This window comes from Ciconia boyciana, chromosome 3 (assembly GCF_034638445.1).
Source record: "Ciconia boyciana chromosome 3, ASM3463844v1, whole genome shotgun sequence".
NCBI classification, from domain to species: Eukaryota; Metazoa; Chordata; class Aves; order Ciconiiformes; family Ciconiidae; genus Ciconia; species Ciconia boyciana.
This window is the reverse complement of record NC_132936.1, coordinates 35096138-35113161: the sequence shown is the minus strand read 5'-3', so window position 1 is coordinate 35113161 and position 17024 is coordinate 35096138. Positions and strand designations below refer to the sequence as shown.

General features: G+C 40.6%; 1 protein-coding gene across 2 annotated transcripts in view; it reads right to left on the bottom strand.

Moving 5' to 3' along the window:
* Window positions 1-17024, bottom strand: part of KCNQ5 (potassium voltage-gated channel subfamily Q member 5) — a 305096-nt gene that overhangs the window by 5616 nt on the left and 282456 nt on the right. For both annotated transcript variants that reach the window (XM_072855287.1, XM_072855286.1), the window contains exons 11-13: window positions 12001-12109; window positions 1386-1517; window positions 362-488 (exon numbers count right to left, since the gene is read on the bottom strand). In XM_072855287.1, the coding sequence (XP_072711388.1) occupies window positions 362-488; window positions 1386-1517; window positions 12001-12109 (368 nt within the window). The remainder of the gene's footprint in view (window positions 1-361; window positions 489-1385; window positions 1518-12000; window positions 12110-17024) is intronic.

The window sequence follows — 17024 nt, the reverse complement described above, 5'->3', positions numbered from 1 at the left end:
AATTTAAAATATTTGGAACCAAGCAAAGGGAAAATGTGACTGCTGAAGAGAAAAATGGGAGGATCTTGGTACACACTATTGACTCTTGAAAAATAAGGTTGTCAAAAGCCATGTAGATTTTTCATAAGCAAGCTGATAAAAGGGAAAAAAAATTAGTAACCTGTGATTTTTCCTTCCTTATTTTTCTGTACATGGAAGACAGTTAAGGTAATACGATTCATATCGATTTTATTTCAACATGTAAATGAAGCAGATATTAGACAAATAACAATTTACCTCTTCAGCCTTTGAAACTGGCAATAAAATACACAAAAGGCATGAGCAGTAGAGCAAGACAAAGTGACACAGATAATCACTCTACCTGTTTCTCCACCTTGACTACACGCCCTAACATACTGAGGTCATCAGTTGTCTCATTCTCTGCAGGATTCTTTTCTCTACTTCTTTTATCTGCTGTGATTTGTCCTTTCCCAAGAATTTGGTCAACTCTGTAAGAGAAATCAAAAGCTGCTGTGATTCCTGAAAACGGTGATGATATGGAAGTGCTTGCTAATCTGTACATTAAAAATTAAAACCATAGGATTTCAGAAAAGAACCTGAGAAAGAATTTAACCTAATTTTATTTAAAAATTAAGAAAAAAAAGCATGAATGCTTTTTGAGCATTTGGAGATTAGCTCAGAGACAGCTTTGCTTTTCTGTTGGCACTAACTGAGGGCCAGAACTTAGCCATCATCTGGGAGAACCAGAGCTAGACTTGCTGAGAGGGTGAGAGGAGGTGGCCTTTCCAGCAGCCTGATGTTGGGGGGAACAGAGGTACCAGTGCCACCCTCAGCTCTCCCGTCCTAACAGCAGCATTGAGTCCTGGGAAAGTTGTCAGTTTGAAGCAGGAATCTCAGCCCTTATGCTGGTAATGATACACATGATGCAATGTTGTGGGTTTTTTTTTTTTTTATTATTATTGCTGGGAATCTAGAACATAAAAACTACATAAATACTACATTAGCAGTAGTTCCCAGTTTCTTTTATGTGAAAAGAGAAAGTCTGGGACGGGAGAAAGGCAGTTCTCAATGTTGACCTCATCCTTTTGGCAACCTCATGACTAAATTCCTTGTTTATGAATAGACTTATGAATAGATAAAGGATTATGTTTTCTATTGTTCAGATTTCCATTTTCTGGGGACAATTTAGATACATGGTTTTTTGTTTGTTTTTACCCACAACGTAATTTCTGGCTCAGCTGTGTTCACAGAAAGAGAGGCTGGGCTGAAACATGGATGGCAATTTGTACCCAAATATAGCACAGGGATGTTAAATGTTACCAATATTCATTGTGCAGTGAATGACATAAGATGCTTATGCAGAGCAGAAATTATTCTTTCCTTACCGTGACTGAAGACTCTTAATCCTGCATAACATGTCTAGATGACCTGCTGAATACTGTTCAATGACATCTTTGACATCATATGGACGAAGTGTTTCCTTAAACTTTCTCTTTGCAACATGAAATTTCATAATTCTGTGGGGAAAACGCATTTCACAGATTAATCTTCAACAGTTGTGAAACAATACGATATACACCACTAACAAAATTTGACAGCTAATTTTACATGGAAGATATTTTCAATAAAGCTTGTGCAAGTGAACTTTTCCCTTTACAAAATTGTTTCTATAAGTACAAATGTGTGAGTATAAATGCGTTGTAGCTATCTCTTTGAATTGTTATTTAAGAAAGATCAGGTAACACTATTTTAAAGAGTGCAGAACATGTTTAATTTATCAGTACACACCTATGTGGCTTTTTTTATGCTAGGTGCCTGATATGAAAGGTACTGAAGTACATGCTTAACTTAAACCTGGGATTAGTCCCACTGACTTGAGTGAGATATCCTGTAAGGTACATTTGTGCTTTAGCTACTTCTGTCCTTGTTAGAGGGAAAATTCCTCTAACAAATTGATTACAGAAACATAAATTATAGTATTCTTTTTCTGGTGCTCATTTTAAGTTCTTTGCTTTCCATTTTGTAAAAAAAATTAAATGTGTGCACCAAATTAATTTTTTGTAATTTTTTATTTTTAATTAATTTATTTAATTAAAAAATTAAAATTAAAATTAAATTTTAATTAATTTAACATTCAGGCTTAAGTATTTGTTTTTAATTAATTTTGCTGACTTAAGATGAAACTTTGCAGGCTAAAGAGAAGTTTTCATGTTTGTTCCATATTGAAATCTATTGTTGGAATTATTGTTTAATTAGTATTGGTGATTTTTTTCCTTGAATTTTACTGCAGAATAGTTAAGTATCAGATAACAGTAAATATCCAAAATTGATGAATGGCATATGTTTTTTATGTGAGACTTGCACAAGTTTCTGTGATGCTTATGTGAATATGTGATGTCTGCTGAGTAGCTCTTCTTAGAATAAAAAGCTTGATATTAAATTGCAAATTTTAAATAATAGAAATGACAAATTTGGAAATTAAATGACAGTGAGCCGATTTTCTAGGCCAGCTGGTAAAACCTGCAGTTCTCCTTGGTTTACGTGAGAACTGTGGAAGAGAGAACTGTGGGAGAGCTGGGAGAGAAGCTGAGGGATCAGGTGTGTTGGTCATTTTGGTCTGTGTTACAGAGCTTACGAATCCCCATTAGGGCCAAACTGCTGATATTTGCTATCTATTGCAATTAAAAAAGCAGACACAGTAAATTGGTATCCTATTCCAAATCCCAGTATTTCATGCTAATATATTCCCTCCGTATGTATTTAGCAGCTCTAAGACAATGAATGATAATAAAAACCAAAACATGGCTCTCACTCTGTGATAAAAATAGACTAGTTTTAGTGGAATTTAGGAAAACCATACTTTTTATAGTTAGGACAGACATTTATGATAATAGCTATGTAGAGTCAGATTAATTATATATAGTGGTCCTCTACTGTTTTCTGTATTATACATAAATGTTCTTCCAAATAATATCAGCCTTTTCCCACAGTGCTTAGGTTGTTGGTATTTCCTATTCTGGTAACTTCCAGTTAAAAATGAGATTGCTTGTCACTGGTATAGAGCTTGAAGTACCATAGAATCATAGAATGGTTTGGGTTGGAAGGGACCTTAAAGATCATGTAGTTCCAACCCCCCTGCCATAGGCAGGGACACCTTCCACTACACCAGGTTGCTCAAAGCTCCATCCAACCTGGCCTTGAACACTTCTAGGGATGGGGCATCCACACCTTCTCTGGGCAACCTGTTCCAGTGCCTCACCACCCTCATAGTGAAGAATTTCTTCCTTATACCTAACCTAAATCTACCCTCTTTCAGTTTAGAGACATTACCCCTTGTCCTATCACCACATGCCCTTGTAAAAAGTCCCTCTCCAGCTTTCTTGCAGGCCCTGTTCAGGTACTGAAAGGCCACTGTCAGGTCTCCCCAGAGCCTTCTCTTCTCCAGGCTGAACAACCCCAACTCTCAGCCTGTCTTCATAGGAGAAGGTGCTCCAGCCCTCTGATCATCTTCATGGCCCTCCTCTGGACTCACTTGAACGGGTCCGTGTCCTTCTTATGCTGGGGGCTCCAGAGCTGAATGCAGTACTCCAGGTGGGATCTCACAAGAGCAGAGTAGAGGGGGAGAATCACCTCCCTCAACCTGCTGGCCACACTTCTTCTGATGCAGCCCAGGATATGGTTGGCTTTCTGGGCTGCAAGTGCACCTTGCTGGGTCGTGTTGAGCTTCTCATCAGCCAACACCCCTAAGTCTTTCTCCTCAGGGCTGCTCTCAATCCATTCTCTGCCCAGCCCGTATTTGTGCTTGAGATTGCCCTGACCCATGTGCAGGACCTTGCACTAGGCCTTGTTGAACTTCATGAGGTTCGCACAGGCTCACCTGTCAAGCCTGTCAAGGTCCCTCTGGATGGCATCCTGTCCCTCCAGCATGTTGACTGCACCACACAGCTGGGTGTCATCAGCAAACTTGCTGAGGGTGCACTCAATCCCACTGTCCCTGTTGCCGACAAAGATGTTAAACAGCACCGGTCCCAATACTGACCCCAATACCGACTCATCACTGGTCTCCACTTGGACATGGAGCCATTGACTGCAACTCTTTGAGTGTGACCATCCAGCCAATTCCTTATCCACCAAGTGGTCCATCCATCAAATCCATGTCTCTCCAATTTAGAGACAAGGATGTTGTGTGGGACAGTCTCAAATGCTTTGCACAAGTCCAGGTAGATGATGTGAGTTGCTCTTCCCTTATCCACCAAAGCTGTAACCCTGTCGTAGAAGGCCATCAAATTTGTCAGGCACGATTTTCCCTTAGTGAAGCCATGTTGGCTGTCACCAATCACCTCCTTATTTTCCATGTTCCTTAGCAGAGTTTCCAGGAGGATCTGCTCCATGATATTGCTGGGCACAGATCATGTTTCTCCTTTTCCAGTCAGTGGGAACTGCACCTGACTGCCACGACTTCTCAAATATGATGGATAGTGGCTTAGCAACTTCATCCGCCCATGGACCCATGGACCCATGGACTTGTGCACCTTCAGGTTCTTTAGATGGTCTCGAACCTGATCTTCTCCTGCAGTGGGCAGTTCTTCATTCTCCCAGTCCCTGCCTTTGCCTTCTGTGACTTGGACGGTGTGGCTTGAGCACTTTCCAGTGAAGACTGGGGCAAAAAAGTCATTGAGTATCTCAGCCTTCTCCATATCCTGGGTAACCAGATCTCCCATTTCCTTCCGAAGAGGGCCCACATTTTCCTCAGTCTTCCTTTTATCACTGACGTACCTACAGAAGCTTTTCTTGTTGCCCTTGATGTCCCTGGCCAGATTTAATTCTATCAGGGCTTTAGCTTTCCTAACCTGATCCCTGGCTGCTTGGACAATTTGTCTGTGTTCCTCCCAGGCTACCTGTCCTGGCTTCCACCCTCTGTAGGCTTCCTTTTTGTGTTTGACTTTGTCCAGGAGCTCCTTGTTCATCCATGCAGGCCTCCTGGCTTTTTTGTCTGACTTCCTCTTTTTTGGGATGCATCGTTCCTGAGCTTGGAGGAGGTGATCCTTGAATATTAACCAAGTATGATTCTGATTATGGAAATTAAAAATGGAAAAGGCCTGTTAGGAGTAGTCCATCACCTTGACAGGTCAGGACTGATCTTCATGCAGTTTTAAATATGTCAGATGATGCACTTTCCTCTTTTCCATTGTCAGCCAGTTCTACAGACTAATGGCTTTCGGCATCTTTTGTAATCTGAAGGCCTCTGAAGCTGGGATGCAGATGGTTTTTTTCTTTTAGCTGTCAAATGATGCCAAGATGTTCTGTTCATAATAGTCCGGCAGCACAGACAATCTCCTCGAATCTAGTTCTTTATTCAGGTTACAAAGAATAAATGATGTAGCTGACATACAAGAAAGTATTGTTGTTTTTTTATTATTCTCTCTGTTTTGGTGGTCACAATTTTGTACTTCATGGTCTTGATAAAGTAAAAATATGAAACTCTATTAGAACAGCAGAGCCAGAGGATTAATAGCATAATTGAAGACAATGGAATTTACCACAACTGGGTGATTTTACAGAAGAGACAGAAGACTAATTTTTATTAACAGCCACAGAAGCTTCTTAATCAGTGTGCACAAAAGTCTTCATTACTGCTTTGCAGCTTTATAACAGGTTTTTTGGTTATCAAGGCAGTTTGTTCATAATGTTCAGAAGTCAAACACAGGACTGAAAGCCTCACGGCTACATCAGTGAGGTGTAACTGTACTATGTCTGGTTTAGTTGTTAGCTCATGTGTTGCCATCTTAATTAACTTCATCAGGATTTGGAACAGACCCATATTGCTTACTTCTTTTTCACAGAAATCACAGAATCGTATAGGTTGGGAAAGACCTTTAAGATCATCCAGCCCAACTGTAAACCTAACACTGCCAAGACCACCACTACACCATGTCCCCAAGCGCCTCATCCAAACGTCTTTTAAATACCTCCAGGGATGGTGACTCAACCACTTCCCTGGGCAGCCTGTTCCAGTGCTTGATAACCCTTTTAGTGAAGTAAAATTTCCTAATATCCAATCTAAACCTCCCCTGGCACAACTTGAACCCATTTCCTCTTGTCCTATCACTTGTTACCTGGGAGAAGAGACCGACCCCCACCTCTCTACAACCTCCTTTCAGGTAGTTGGAGAGAGCGCTAAGGTCTCCCCTCAGCCTCCTTTTCTCCAGGCTAAACAACCCCAGTTCCCTCAGCTGCTCCTCATAAGACTTGAGCTCTAGACCCTTCACCAGCTTCGTTGCCCTTCTTTGGACATGCTTCAAATATATAAAATTTTGCTTTGAATATATAAAATTTTACAAGAACTGTGCAAAAAAAAGAACGGTTATAAAAGACTGGCATTTTAAGAGCCTGAAAGTTAATTAAGAAACAGAAAACCTAAATTCTTTCAGTGATGGAGCCTAGCAACTGCTTTGCAGTTATTAAATTTAGTTGAGTCTCCATAGTTATTTACTGTCAATTTTAAAAGTTCAATTCTCTTTCTATGTCTTGAAATAACTATGTAATTGAACTTGATAGGCTTGAACACCCGTCCTGAGAGTATTACAACCGGATAGAGCATATTCAAAAGTAGTAGTTGAATTGTGGACGAAAAACCCTTTGAACTGCCTTCATTTGTGCTTCTAGAATAAAGAGTTGCCTATTCTGGTGCGTTCCTGCGTGATAAAAACGAAGGGTTCAGTGATGCGGGCACAGGTGGGTAACGTCCCTGTGCAAAAAAGGGAGAATGAGCACACAGTGATTCATACCCCAAGCAGCTGAAGCACAAGCCCTTACCACGAAGAGGAGGGACAGGGCAAACAGCAAGCACAGCTCGGGCTGTCTTTTCGAGTCATACCACAAGGGGGCAAACAAGACTCATCAGAAACTGAACTGAGTCGCCAACTGCTAGTGCTGACCAAAGAGCAGGAATTGGAAGTAAGAAGTAACCCAAAGGAACAAAGAGTGTAGTCCCCATGATTTTTTAAAACGTTATTTGTATTTTTAAATCGCCGTATGCCGTGTAGCGAGGTGGTATTTTAAAACTCAAATCTAATGTGATAGACGATACACCGTTGTAAACATACTCGAGTCACAAGCGTGACACTTTTCTGCTGAGAATTAGCCATAAAAAGCAGGCTATTTCAATGATGCACCCAGAGGAGAGCAGAAAAAAATCTTTTGTGTTGAATTAGACCAATATATCAAAGTGCTTTGTCTATAGTTAATGTCTAAACCATAGGTCCCACTGATCTTTATATGGCCTGGTAATTTGTAGAAAGTTACAGGTCAAATACCAACTTTTATCTTATTGACCCCTAGCAGCCAAAAGCAGCATCCACTTCATTTAACTCTTGTCAAATGCAGGATCAGCACTGAGCTAGAATTACAGTGTTTTCTGAATGTGCAGGTTGCATCGCTTTCCTAGCATTTGTTGCATTTTAATTTCCATTCATGTTGCCCCTTCCAGTAATTAAAAGCTATTTTGCTTGTCATTAGTGCACTTTACTGAGACTGGCACTGAGTCAGACCATCTCTGATCCTCCGTGCAGCCCTGTTGTACTCATGTTATTTTTTTAAACCTGTATCTTGTCAGTCTTGTTGCTATCTCAGGAAGAAATGGAGCTTCATTCTGCTGCGATTCAGGTAAACTCACACATGGTTCCTGCCTTAAAGATTAAAAGCCAGGTAGGTTGTTTTGCCCATAGCTAGATGAGATGCCCACAGGTTGTTTGCTCACTTACTGCATCAGGAAAGCAGGTGCACACAGATCTAGTTGTGCTGGTTCCTCTGTTTCTCTGCCCTTAGCTTGCCAAATAACCCTTCTTCCTGGTAAACTGCAACGTGCAGAAGAGATCAGGATCCAATAGAGAGGCCAACAAAGGTGGCTGAGAGGTAGTTCCGCTACGTGTGGGGTGAGTGGGTCAATATTGCCTCCTCTCTCAGGTCCTGACCTGGACTAACCATCCCCTAGGAGCCAGAGACATTGTTTTCTCCCGAGCACAGTGCTGTCGTAGCCAAAGACACATCTAAGAGCCTTGCCTAGTCTCTGAAGGCCATCTGGGCAGAAAATATACAATGTGTTGGGATTTAAAAGAAATAGAGGATTCTGAAACACCACCATTGAACAAATTAATAATGGCTGCTAAAAATACATTTTATAGGTGTAGCAGAAACACTTCGAAGACTGAGCATAAATGGTAAATTATATTTTCCTTCTTTGGCTATTAAACATGTATGACTATTCAACTATACAGCTTATCAGCTCAAGAATTCTCAAATTTCATTATGTTTAGCTACATTTATTATTATTATTTCTTATTAACAACAAATGAAAATATATCTATGCAATCACTAGAGTCAGAGAGAGAAAAGACCTCTAAGGTCAGCAAGTTCATCTTCCTGCCATTGCAGTTATTTCCTATTGCACATTTATTTAGGCTTCTCAAATCTAATTTTGTATTCCATAAATAGTAAAATAATTCCATCAGTTCCATTGTGGAGAGTATTACAGAATTTATTGCCTCTTGCTATGAAAAATGATCAGAGATATCGCAACATATGGAAGCAAGGTATCCTCATCTTCTTTTTAGTCTCTTTTATATACATTCATCATTGTGAACTAACAGAGAGAGCTGGAAAATGCACTGTTTTTTGTTAGTCTCCAGGAACTCTGAAGGATATTAATGGCATTTTGTTCACGACAAGACTAGGGCTGATTGAGTAGTGCTACAAAACCTGCTGGCACAAAGGCTCAGTGTACCGCTAGCAAGAACTGCTTTGTGCACTGCTTTGATCCCAGTCGGAGGCTGCGGAGGAGCAGGACTGATGCTGGCCTGGCCCAAGGCACGCTGTGGAGCATGCCATGTTTCACCACGCTACCCGTCTGTTCCCTACTCACCCAACATCGTGCAAATGCATCGAGCAATTTTTCCTTTCTTTCCCTGCTGCCTCACTTAATCTTTCCTGACAGAGAGTTAGTAGTAAGGGGGATGGAGAGGGCAGCACAAGAGATGGGCTGTGGAAGACTCAGCTTGGGGGGCTTCGAGAGGAGGCTGAAAGCTTGACATGTTACTGGACAGGTCTGCCCAGTGGGTCTTTAGTAGGACTGGTTGGGAGTCCTATTTTTGGAAAGGACCAATATGCTAAGAACTTTTCCAGGAAAGGACTATTTTCTCCATCTCCTGTTTTGACCATTTCAAAATGAAAGTTTGGGGGTTTGTTTGTTTAAAATCACACAGTTGTTTTGAAGAATAAAGTAGTCCTGGGAAAAATGTAAGTAAGCAAGGTCAAAACTGAAGCAGTACACTTTGAAATTACCAAAAATGAAAGATTATAAATAAACCAGTTTTTTGTCTTTTGCTATTTCAAGGCTGTCTAACCAGCAGTAACCAGCATATTCTAGACTCCTTTCACAGAAAAAAACCCCCAGTTCTTTCTGATTCTAAAACTGAGAGGCCCTACCTCTATAAACACAGAGGCATGAATTAAGTTTGCTAATTTCATTTTTTCCCCAAAACAAAAGGACCATTTGTATCATTGTAAAACAATTTGTACCCAGCTCTAAGCAGGAAAAAATAATTGCTCTCCCTTACTGCGGTTTTTCGAGGTGATGTAGTCAGAATGGATTCAACTGTTTGTGCTTAATGTTTGGGGTCTTTTGAATAGTGCCTCACTAAGCTATTCAAGTACCTTCTGCCTTCATCTGCTCCTGTATACCAGCAAGAAAGGAAAAACAGCCTCCACCCTCCCCCATTGTCTTTGCAATTCAAAGCCGTTGCTAAAAACAAACTTCAAAATGAGGCACAAAGTTTCCATATAGGCAGACATTATCATCTTGAAATTCTACAGTTACTATATAGCGTCTCAGATCCTTCTTCAGATGTTTGCATAGATCCCAGGGTAGTCAGGTAACAGACACCCTGAATAATCAGAAAGAGGAGTATCAGCTACGCGACAAGCTGAATTATCAGGCTCTTGATTTTGAGATATTAAGGTATAGCATTTAACAGAAGTCTGAAGATCATGGCATATTACTGCTTTACAGATCTCAAACAAAGGTATGTTTCTGAAGCAAGATGTATGTGCCGCTTGTAATCTAGTGAAACACTAACATTTGCAGGGAGAGATGGGAGAGATTCGTGGCTAATTGATAGCATGTGGAGATGCAGAATTCTTACTCTCAGCCTCAGTGGTGAAATGAGTTGGTTTTTGGTAAGCCAAGTGTGCAGAGAAAAAGTTGGAGGTCATCTAAAAAGTTGACTTTTATCAGTTAAATAGTGCATGTCTGAAACAATCAAACTGTTGCATCTTTGCTCTTCTTATTAGAATATTTCTGTGGATGGCACTGTGGAGAAAGTTTGTCAATGACATCCTTCACATTTGGTTACTTTCCATTTGAGCTGATAATTACCAAGTGAACCAAGCAAAGATGCAGGTGATACATTGAACTATCCAGTGGTGCCTTTGAAAACAAGCTCCATGAATTTAGTATTATAATATTAAGTTGATCTTAAGGAATTTGGACGGTATTAAGAATGGGATGACCGGTGGTATCACTTGCCAGTACAGTGGCAAGGTACACTTGGAGCCAAGAGTCAACCAGTCTGTTTAAAATGCAACATCACAGACAAGGATCTTTGGCACCAGAGCCAATGGACTATGTTGATTGTTCCTAATTTGAGCATTTTCCATTTGAAGGAATGGGCCTGCCTTGTAGGTGGGTGTCCATTGTGTAGAAGGATTTCTGTCACCTGCTGAAACATTGCTGGCAAGAGATGGTTCTCGGTGGTGACATTTGAGTTGCCAGTTGCAGTGGCTGTGGACACAGACCTGGTATCTGACATGTCCTGTGAGGTCATTTCCAGGCAGGTTGGAAAAATGGTTGGAACAGACATCTGCAAGTGAACTGTCGAGCTGTCTGTGCTAGTAGAAAAGTATTAGAAACAGCCTTACTCGCTATCTGTCTTCATTGGCAATCAGTGGAAAAAAGGGAAGGAAATACAAGTAGCCCATCGGTTATCACTGTATGAAATTGTTTGATAAAGAGCTTGAGTTCTTTCTTCCCATAGTGCTGAGAAAACTCGGGCGAGAGTCTCCCTCCAGGAAAACATCATCTTTCCACAGGGTTTTGCAGAAATCTGCTGTGGCTGCTGCCTGCCTGCCTGCCTGCAAGAAGGGTGCCGGGCACCGATGTGACTGTGGTGCAGAGCCAGTGGGCTGAGCCCAGCAATAACCTCGGGTTTGCTGTCAGCGGAGAGGGAATGCTTCAGCTTTCCTTGCTTGTCGATGCACTCTTTATGGTGGGGATTTTGCCTGTCAGGATTTGCACTTCAAAATATTCAGGAAGATGAAGAGCCTTGGCAGTCTCACGAGGGTGAATGCTAAGTTTAAGCTTTCAATACAGGTAATTTTATAAGTTTCAATGCAGTTTGCTACTTTCTTGGAAAAGAAGGAGACTATTAGTTTTAAATTATTGGGGTTATATTTAGTTCAATGGATTGTGGCAGGCAAGGCTTTGCATAGTTGAATTAATGTAATTATTCTGCTGTTACCAGAAGAAAGTTGAAATAAAAGCCGTATGACAGACAGTTTCAGGAATACAGAAATGCCATAAAAACGTCAACTTTTAAAGGAAATAACTTTCCAGGCAAGGTGATATACATTCAGTAAAACTACATCAAACTGGATTACAGTAATTTGGATTACAGGAAATATAGTGGAAACCAGCATTCATTACTCTAGTTTCTGAATCAAATCATGTAACATTTTTAGATATTGAAAAGCTGATAACAGAACAGATAAAATATTTTGACTTATATGAAAAAGAAGCATAAATAAACTATATTAGCCTTAGTTATGTAACAAATATAGACATGTAATAAGTTCAACTAACTACCATTTTATTAATTGACATGCAGTTAATTAGTATCTTAATTAAAGAAATCTCAAATATTTATTCATTCAGTATTTTTTACTCACCTGATCGCTCTGATGACAGTTTTAAGAGCAGGGGTGAGATCTTCTACTGACACATCACACTGGCACCCTTTATCATCGTAAACATCATCTGTTCCAAGACTGGTGTCAGCTGCAAAATAGAAGAGCAGACTAAGTAAGCAGCATTTAAAAATCTCTTCCTTAGTGTTTTCTAACCGTCTGCACAGTGGTTCTTGAAAAATAAGGACTACAAATCAAATAAGACAGAGCTTCATCAGTTTACAAACTATATGATGCACTTGTCTGTGTCTGCGCTTGTGTCATAAAAGGCCTGGGTAGTCCCCAGTGTAAACAGTAGAAGTTAGAGAGGAAGAAAGCCCTGTTATTTTTCAAACAAATTAATAGTTTAGTACCAGTACGTCTATTCCTGATATCTTGCTGGTTTTGATCGCATTCTCTGTCTTAAGGGAAAGTGGTGAGCTAACAGGTGTAATGGCAGAATCAAAAGATGCTGAAGTTACATTAAATTGTTATTTTTTTACCACTATGGATCAACCTGACATTGAAGACAAAGGAGAAGATCTGTTTCATTTACTAAGGAGGCTGTGGAATGATCCAACACTTTATTATTGGTGAAAATAAACAAAGTACCTTTTTGCCAGAAATGAATAGAGAATGACATCCATGATGGATCAATTGCCACCTTACACCTCAGAGCCATATAGATATTGCAGCATTCCTTTGCAATAGGAGCTTAAGCCAAGTTACTGTATTTATTTGCCTGAAAAAAATGGATCCTCTACCTTTTTCTAACACCGCTTCTGCAGTTACTATTTGAGAATTAACTAGAAATCTCAGAAGTGCCCAGTGTACCTCAATACACAAGAAAACAGGGACCGATGCATGACCAAGAAGTTTTACAAACTTAAAATGTGCTGGAGTGGGAATGGAGCAAGGAGGGCAGGGTCCGTGAATGCCCCTATGTCATATATGTCTCAAAGGCACAGGAAATACCAGAAACCTGTCTTGAGAGTGGGTGTTTTTCCCTTCCAAACCATCTCTCTTCACGTGCATAAAGTCCAAGTGCCCAGGTGAAGAATTTCACTCAGGATGAGTGTATTTCAACATGTAAATGTCTCTGCTTCATAAAGAAGAGAGTGTAAAATGAAATAGTGACATATGAAATAGAGAAAAAAGAATGGGATTCAGTCACCCTCAGTAACAGAGGACATTTCCTCCCAGTTCTATGTCCCTACCTACATTCATGCTGTTATTTAAAACATAGGCTTAGTCATCCAGAAACACTGGAAGTAAACCATTGCAGGGCCTTCTATTATAAGCAAATTTGAAGCACAGACACAAAGGATTGCAGGACATTTTTTGCAAATTCCTTTTTCACAAAGACTGTAAATTAAAGATGAAAAATATTATTTGTCAGTCAGAAATACCTGGAAATTTCATAGTACCTTTTAAATCTAATAGGAATGCTATCTTAGAATAAACAGCATTGTACTAGGCTACATCTTCAGAAACTGGTATTGCTGCATAGTTGTCTTCACAGATTTAATATTTGGCCATAGTAATTTATTTTGATGACTCTGGCTAGTTCGTTACCCTCAAGAATATCTTTTTTTTTGACTGTTGCTGAACTGGTACATCCATGAGGAACGTCTACTGTATCTTTGAAGAGCAGGAGGTTTTATTTTTGGCAGATCAACTTAATACAGAAAGAAAGATGGTTTATAGCCAAGTTAATAATATCTTCAAGTACACATGAAACAATTAAATGCAGCCTTAAAAACGTTTCAGTTGAACACTGTAAAAGTGAAGTTTTCATACAAAACTTTGAAATCTCCCCTTCCACAAGCTTTGCTACTGACTTGGCTTATCTTATAGCTGAAATACATAAGTCTCTCCACCTGTCCTGCATAACTAAGATTTGAATCCCTGCCCAAAAATGTAATTAGCTAAAATAAACTATGTAATTAGTTTGATAGGTATATAAACTACCTAAAACTCTTATCTCCAAAGGTGCTAAGTATTCTGTGACACTAACTTTCCAGGTGTCATCATGTCTGATCAGCCTCTCCAGTTACTTCTCCCAGTGCTGAAATCTCCCAGCTCATTTCTAACTACCATACCAAAGCCAGAGCTTTTTATGCTACTGGTATTGCCAGTGGCTCTCTAAGGTTTGAATCTCCTCAGATATGCTGGTGTAAATTAGTAATAATTCTGCTAAGGTCACAAGAGCTACAACCATGTAACCCTGGTGAAACAGGAGACTCCAACTTGAAAGTTTAAAATAAACATGTTTCTAAATGGTTGCCTCACTGATACGGTTCCTGGGTCCTTTGCCAAGTACAGTATCATTAATAAAAGGGCTTCCTTAACACAGTATATCTTTGCAGAACCATTTTGAGAACAGCGTGGTGCAATTATAGTATTCCACGTTGCTCACATGTGGATACAAAAATCAGCAAAATCTTTAGACAGATGCTGGAAAATTCTTATAAACTTAAGCCATCTTAAACTTAAGCCATCTTTAAGAAGAGATACCGCTCTGTGCTGGTTTTGGCTGGGATAATTTTCTCCATAGTAGCTAGTATGGGGCTATGTTTTGGGCTTGTGCTGAAAACAGTGTTGATAACACAGAGATGTTTTCATTACTGCTGAGCAGTGCTTACACACAGTCAAGGCCTCTTCTGCTTCTCACCCCACCCCACCAGCGAGTAGGCTGGGGGTGCACAAGAAGTTGGGAGGGGACACAGCTGGGACAGCTGACCCCAACTCACCAAAGGGCTGTTCCATACCAGATGACGTCATGCTCAGCGTAGAAAGCCAGGGGAAGAAGAAGGAAGGGGGGACATTCAGAGAGATGGCGTTTGTCTTCCCAAGTAACCATTACTCATGATGGAGCCCTGCTTTCCTGGAGATGGCTGAACACCTGCCTGCCCATGGGAAGGAGTGAATGAATTCCTTGTTTTGCTTTGCTTGTGTGCGCGGCTTTTGCTTTCCCTATTAAACTGTCTTTATCTCAACCCTGAGTTTTCTTACTTTTACCCTTCTGATTCTCTCCCCCATCCCACCAGGAGGGAGTGAGCGAGCGGCTGTGTGGGACTTAGTTGCCAGCTGGGGTTAAACCATGACATGCTCCTAATAAATCACCTTTTTTTTTTTTCTTTCTAATATTCCCACTGACATGAATTTCCTTCATTATGGCAGGCACTCGGTACCACATGTCAATAAAACTTGTGAAAAGCTATAAACTTTGTTTGATTCATATGGGAAACATTCATGTTGCTTTATAATACTGAGCAGTCTTGGGAAAAAGTTTGGGAAATGCAGAGTAACAATTTGGAAAAAAAAAATTCCAGCTTAAAACCCCGCTGAAATCAGAGTTCACATTCTGATGAATTTTTCCAGTGGAAGCTCATCTTGTGTACGACATAGTTACGAGGTGAGATGTATTTGTATCGCTTCTGTCCCTGTCAAGTTCATCCTCGAGGTCAGGGCTGTGTTGGGGTCAGTTTGGCTGCTTCAGCAGCTCCAGCTGTTAAAATCCCTGCCAGTTCCCAGACAGGGCTAAGCTACGGCCTCCGATGAGCCCCGCTCCATGCTGCTGCCTGTTCCCAGAGAGAGCCCTCCCCATCGTTAATAGGGCAGGTAGACCCTCCAGTGCCAGCTCATGCCTATCCCTGCAGGCATCTGCTTCTTCATCCTTCCCCATGCCCCTCAGCTGCATCTCCTGCTTTCCATAGGGGTGGCTGCGCATGGTCCAAGCGGGCTCCACAGGCAACCTTAGGCAACAGCTGCTCTGCATGAACCTGGCCACTCTGCCAGGCCTTCCTAGAGTTAGCACTGGTCCTTCTTTCTCTCTGGGAGCCTCTACCACCAGCTGAACAGGCCTTTCAAGTCTGTTGCTTGGGCAGCTCAGGAATCCTGTTGTGACGATGGCCAAAGCGTCTCTTAATACAGATTTAGACATAGCCCTGCAAGTCTCCCTAAGAAGGGATGTCAGCCAGTCTGACAATCCAGAAACAATTCCTCTTCTTTAATACCAGCATCTTTACAATTCAGGATGTGTTTTGATCCTAAATGTCAATCTGGAAAGTGTTTATTTCACAACTGATGAGGCATCTGCTATTATCTTACAATCTTTGACATTATTTACTTTGGGCTAAAGTCTTCTGTTTGCCACTTTAATTTCTTCCTCTTTCTTCCTGAAGAGCAGTCTTTGATTTAATCACACAGCAAATCAGCAATTACCAAGAAATAGAAGAGGCATGCACAAGTCATTAAAATTGTCTTGATATTTCCCCGTTTGTCACAGTATTTATGCATTCTTCATGCAAACTCCAGTCATTTATGATCACTCCAAATGAATGGGCTAAAAATTACACTGTTCTGAAACATTGTATGTCACCAACAAAAAATTTACGAGTTTGTAGTTGCATTTCATATAGCTCTGTGCAGAAGTTACGCACAAGGCTTGATTTATTATTTCTGTAAATATCATGCGTCCTTTCTTGGAAGTGTTTTCTGTTGTTTAATAACATGCTTTGGCGTCGGGAAAACTGTGACACTACTCAGATCACCCTCATAGCTCCATGCTTTCAGTGTCAGTAACATTCAAGTAATTATGTGCCTATTGAACAGAATTGAAAAGAATTTGTACTTTTTAATGTTTTCTGGGAACTGCCATATGCTAGCAACAACAATCCAGCATTAATAAGTGCATGTGCCGACACCATGAATATTCCTATGGAAGTGCTCGTAGCGTAGTCAGCGGTACAGTGATCCCAACATGGACCCTTTGACTTGTTTTTTGGAAGCTTTCAGAAGCACTTAGATCTTACTCTGACTGCATAGGAGGTAGTTAGGGCTCTTCATGTGGGTGATCTAAATCATTCTGCTGAGGCTGAGTACCTACCTTTTAGACATGGCAAAACCTAAATAGGTGCCTGAAGTTGATAGTCTGCAAATGACTCTCAATTATTCATGTCACAGCACAGTGTTGTGTCTACTTGGTAAAAAAAGCACAGATTTGGAAAAAAAGTCTGACTGAT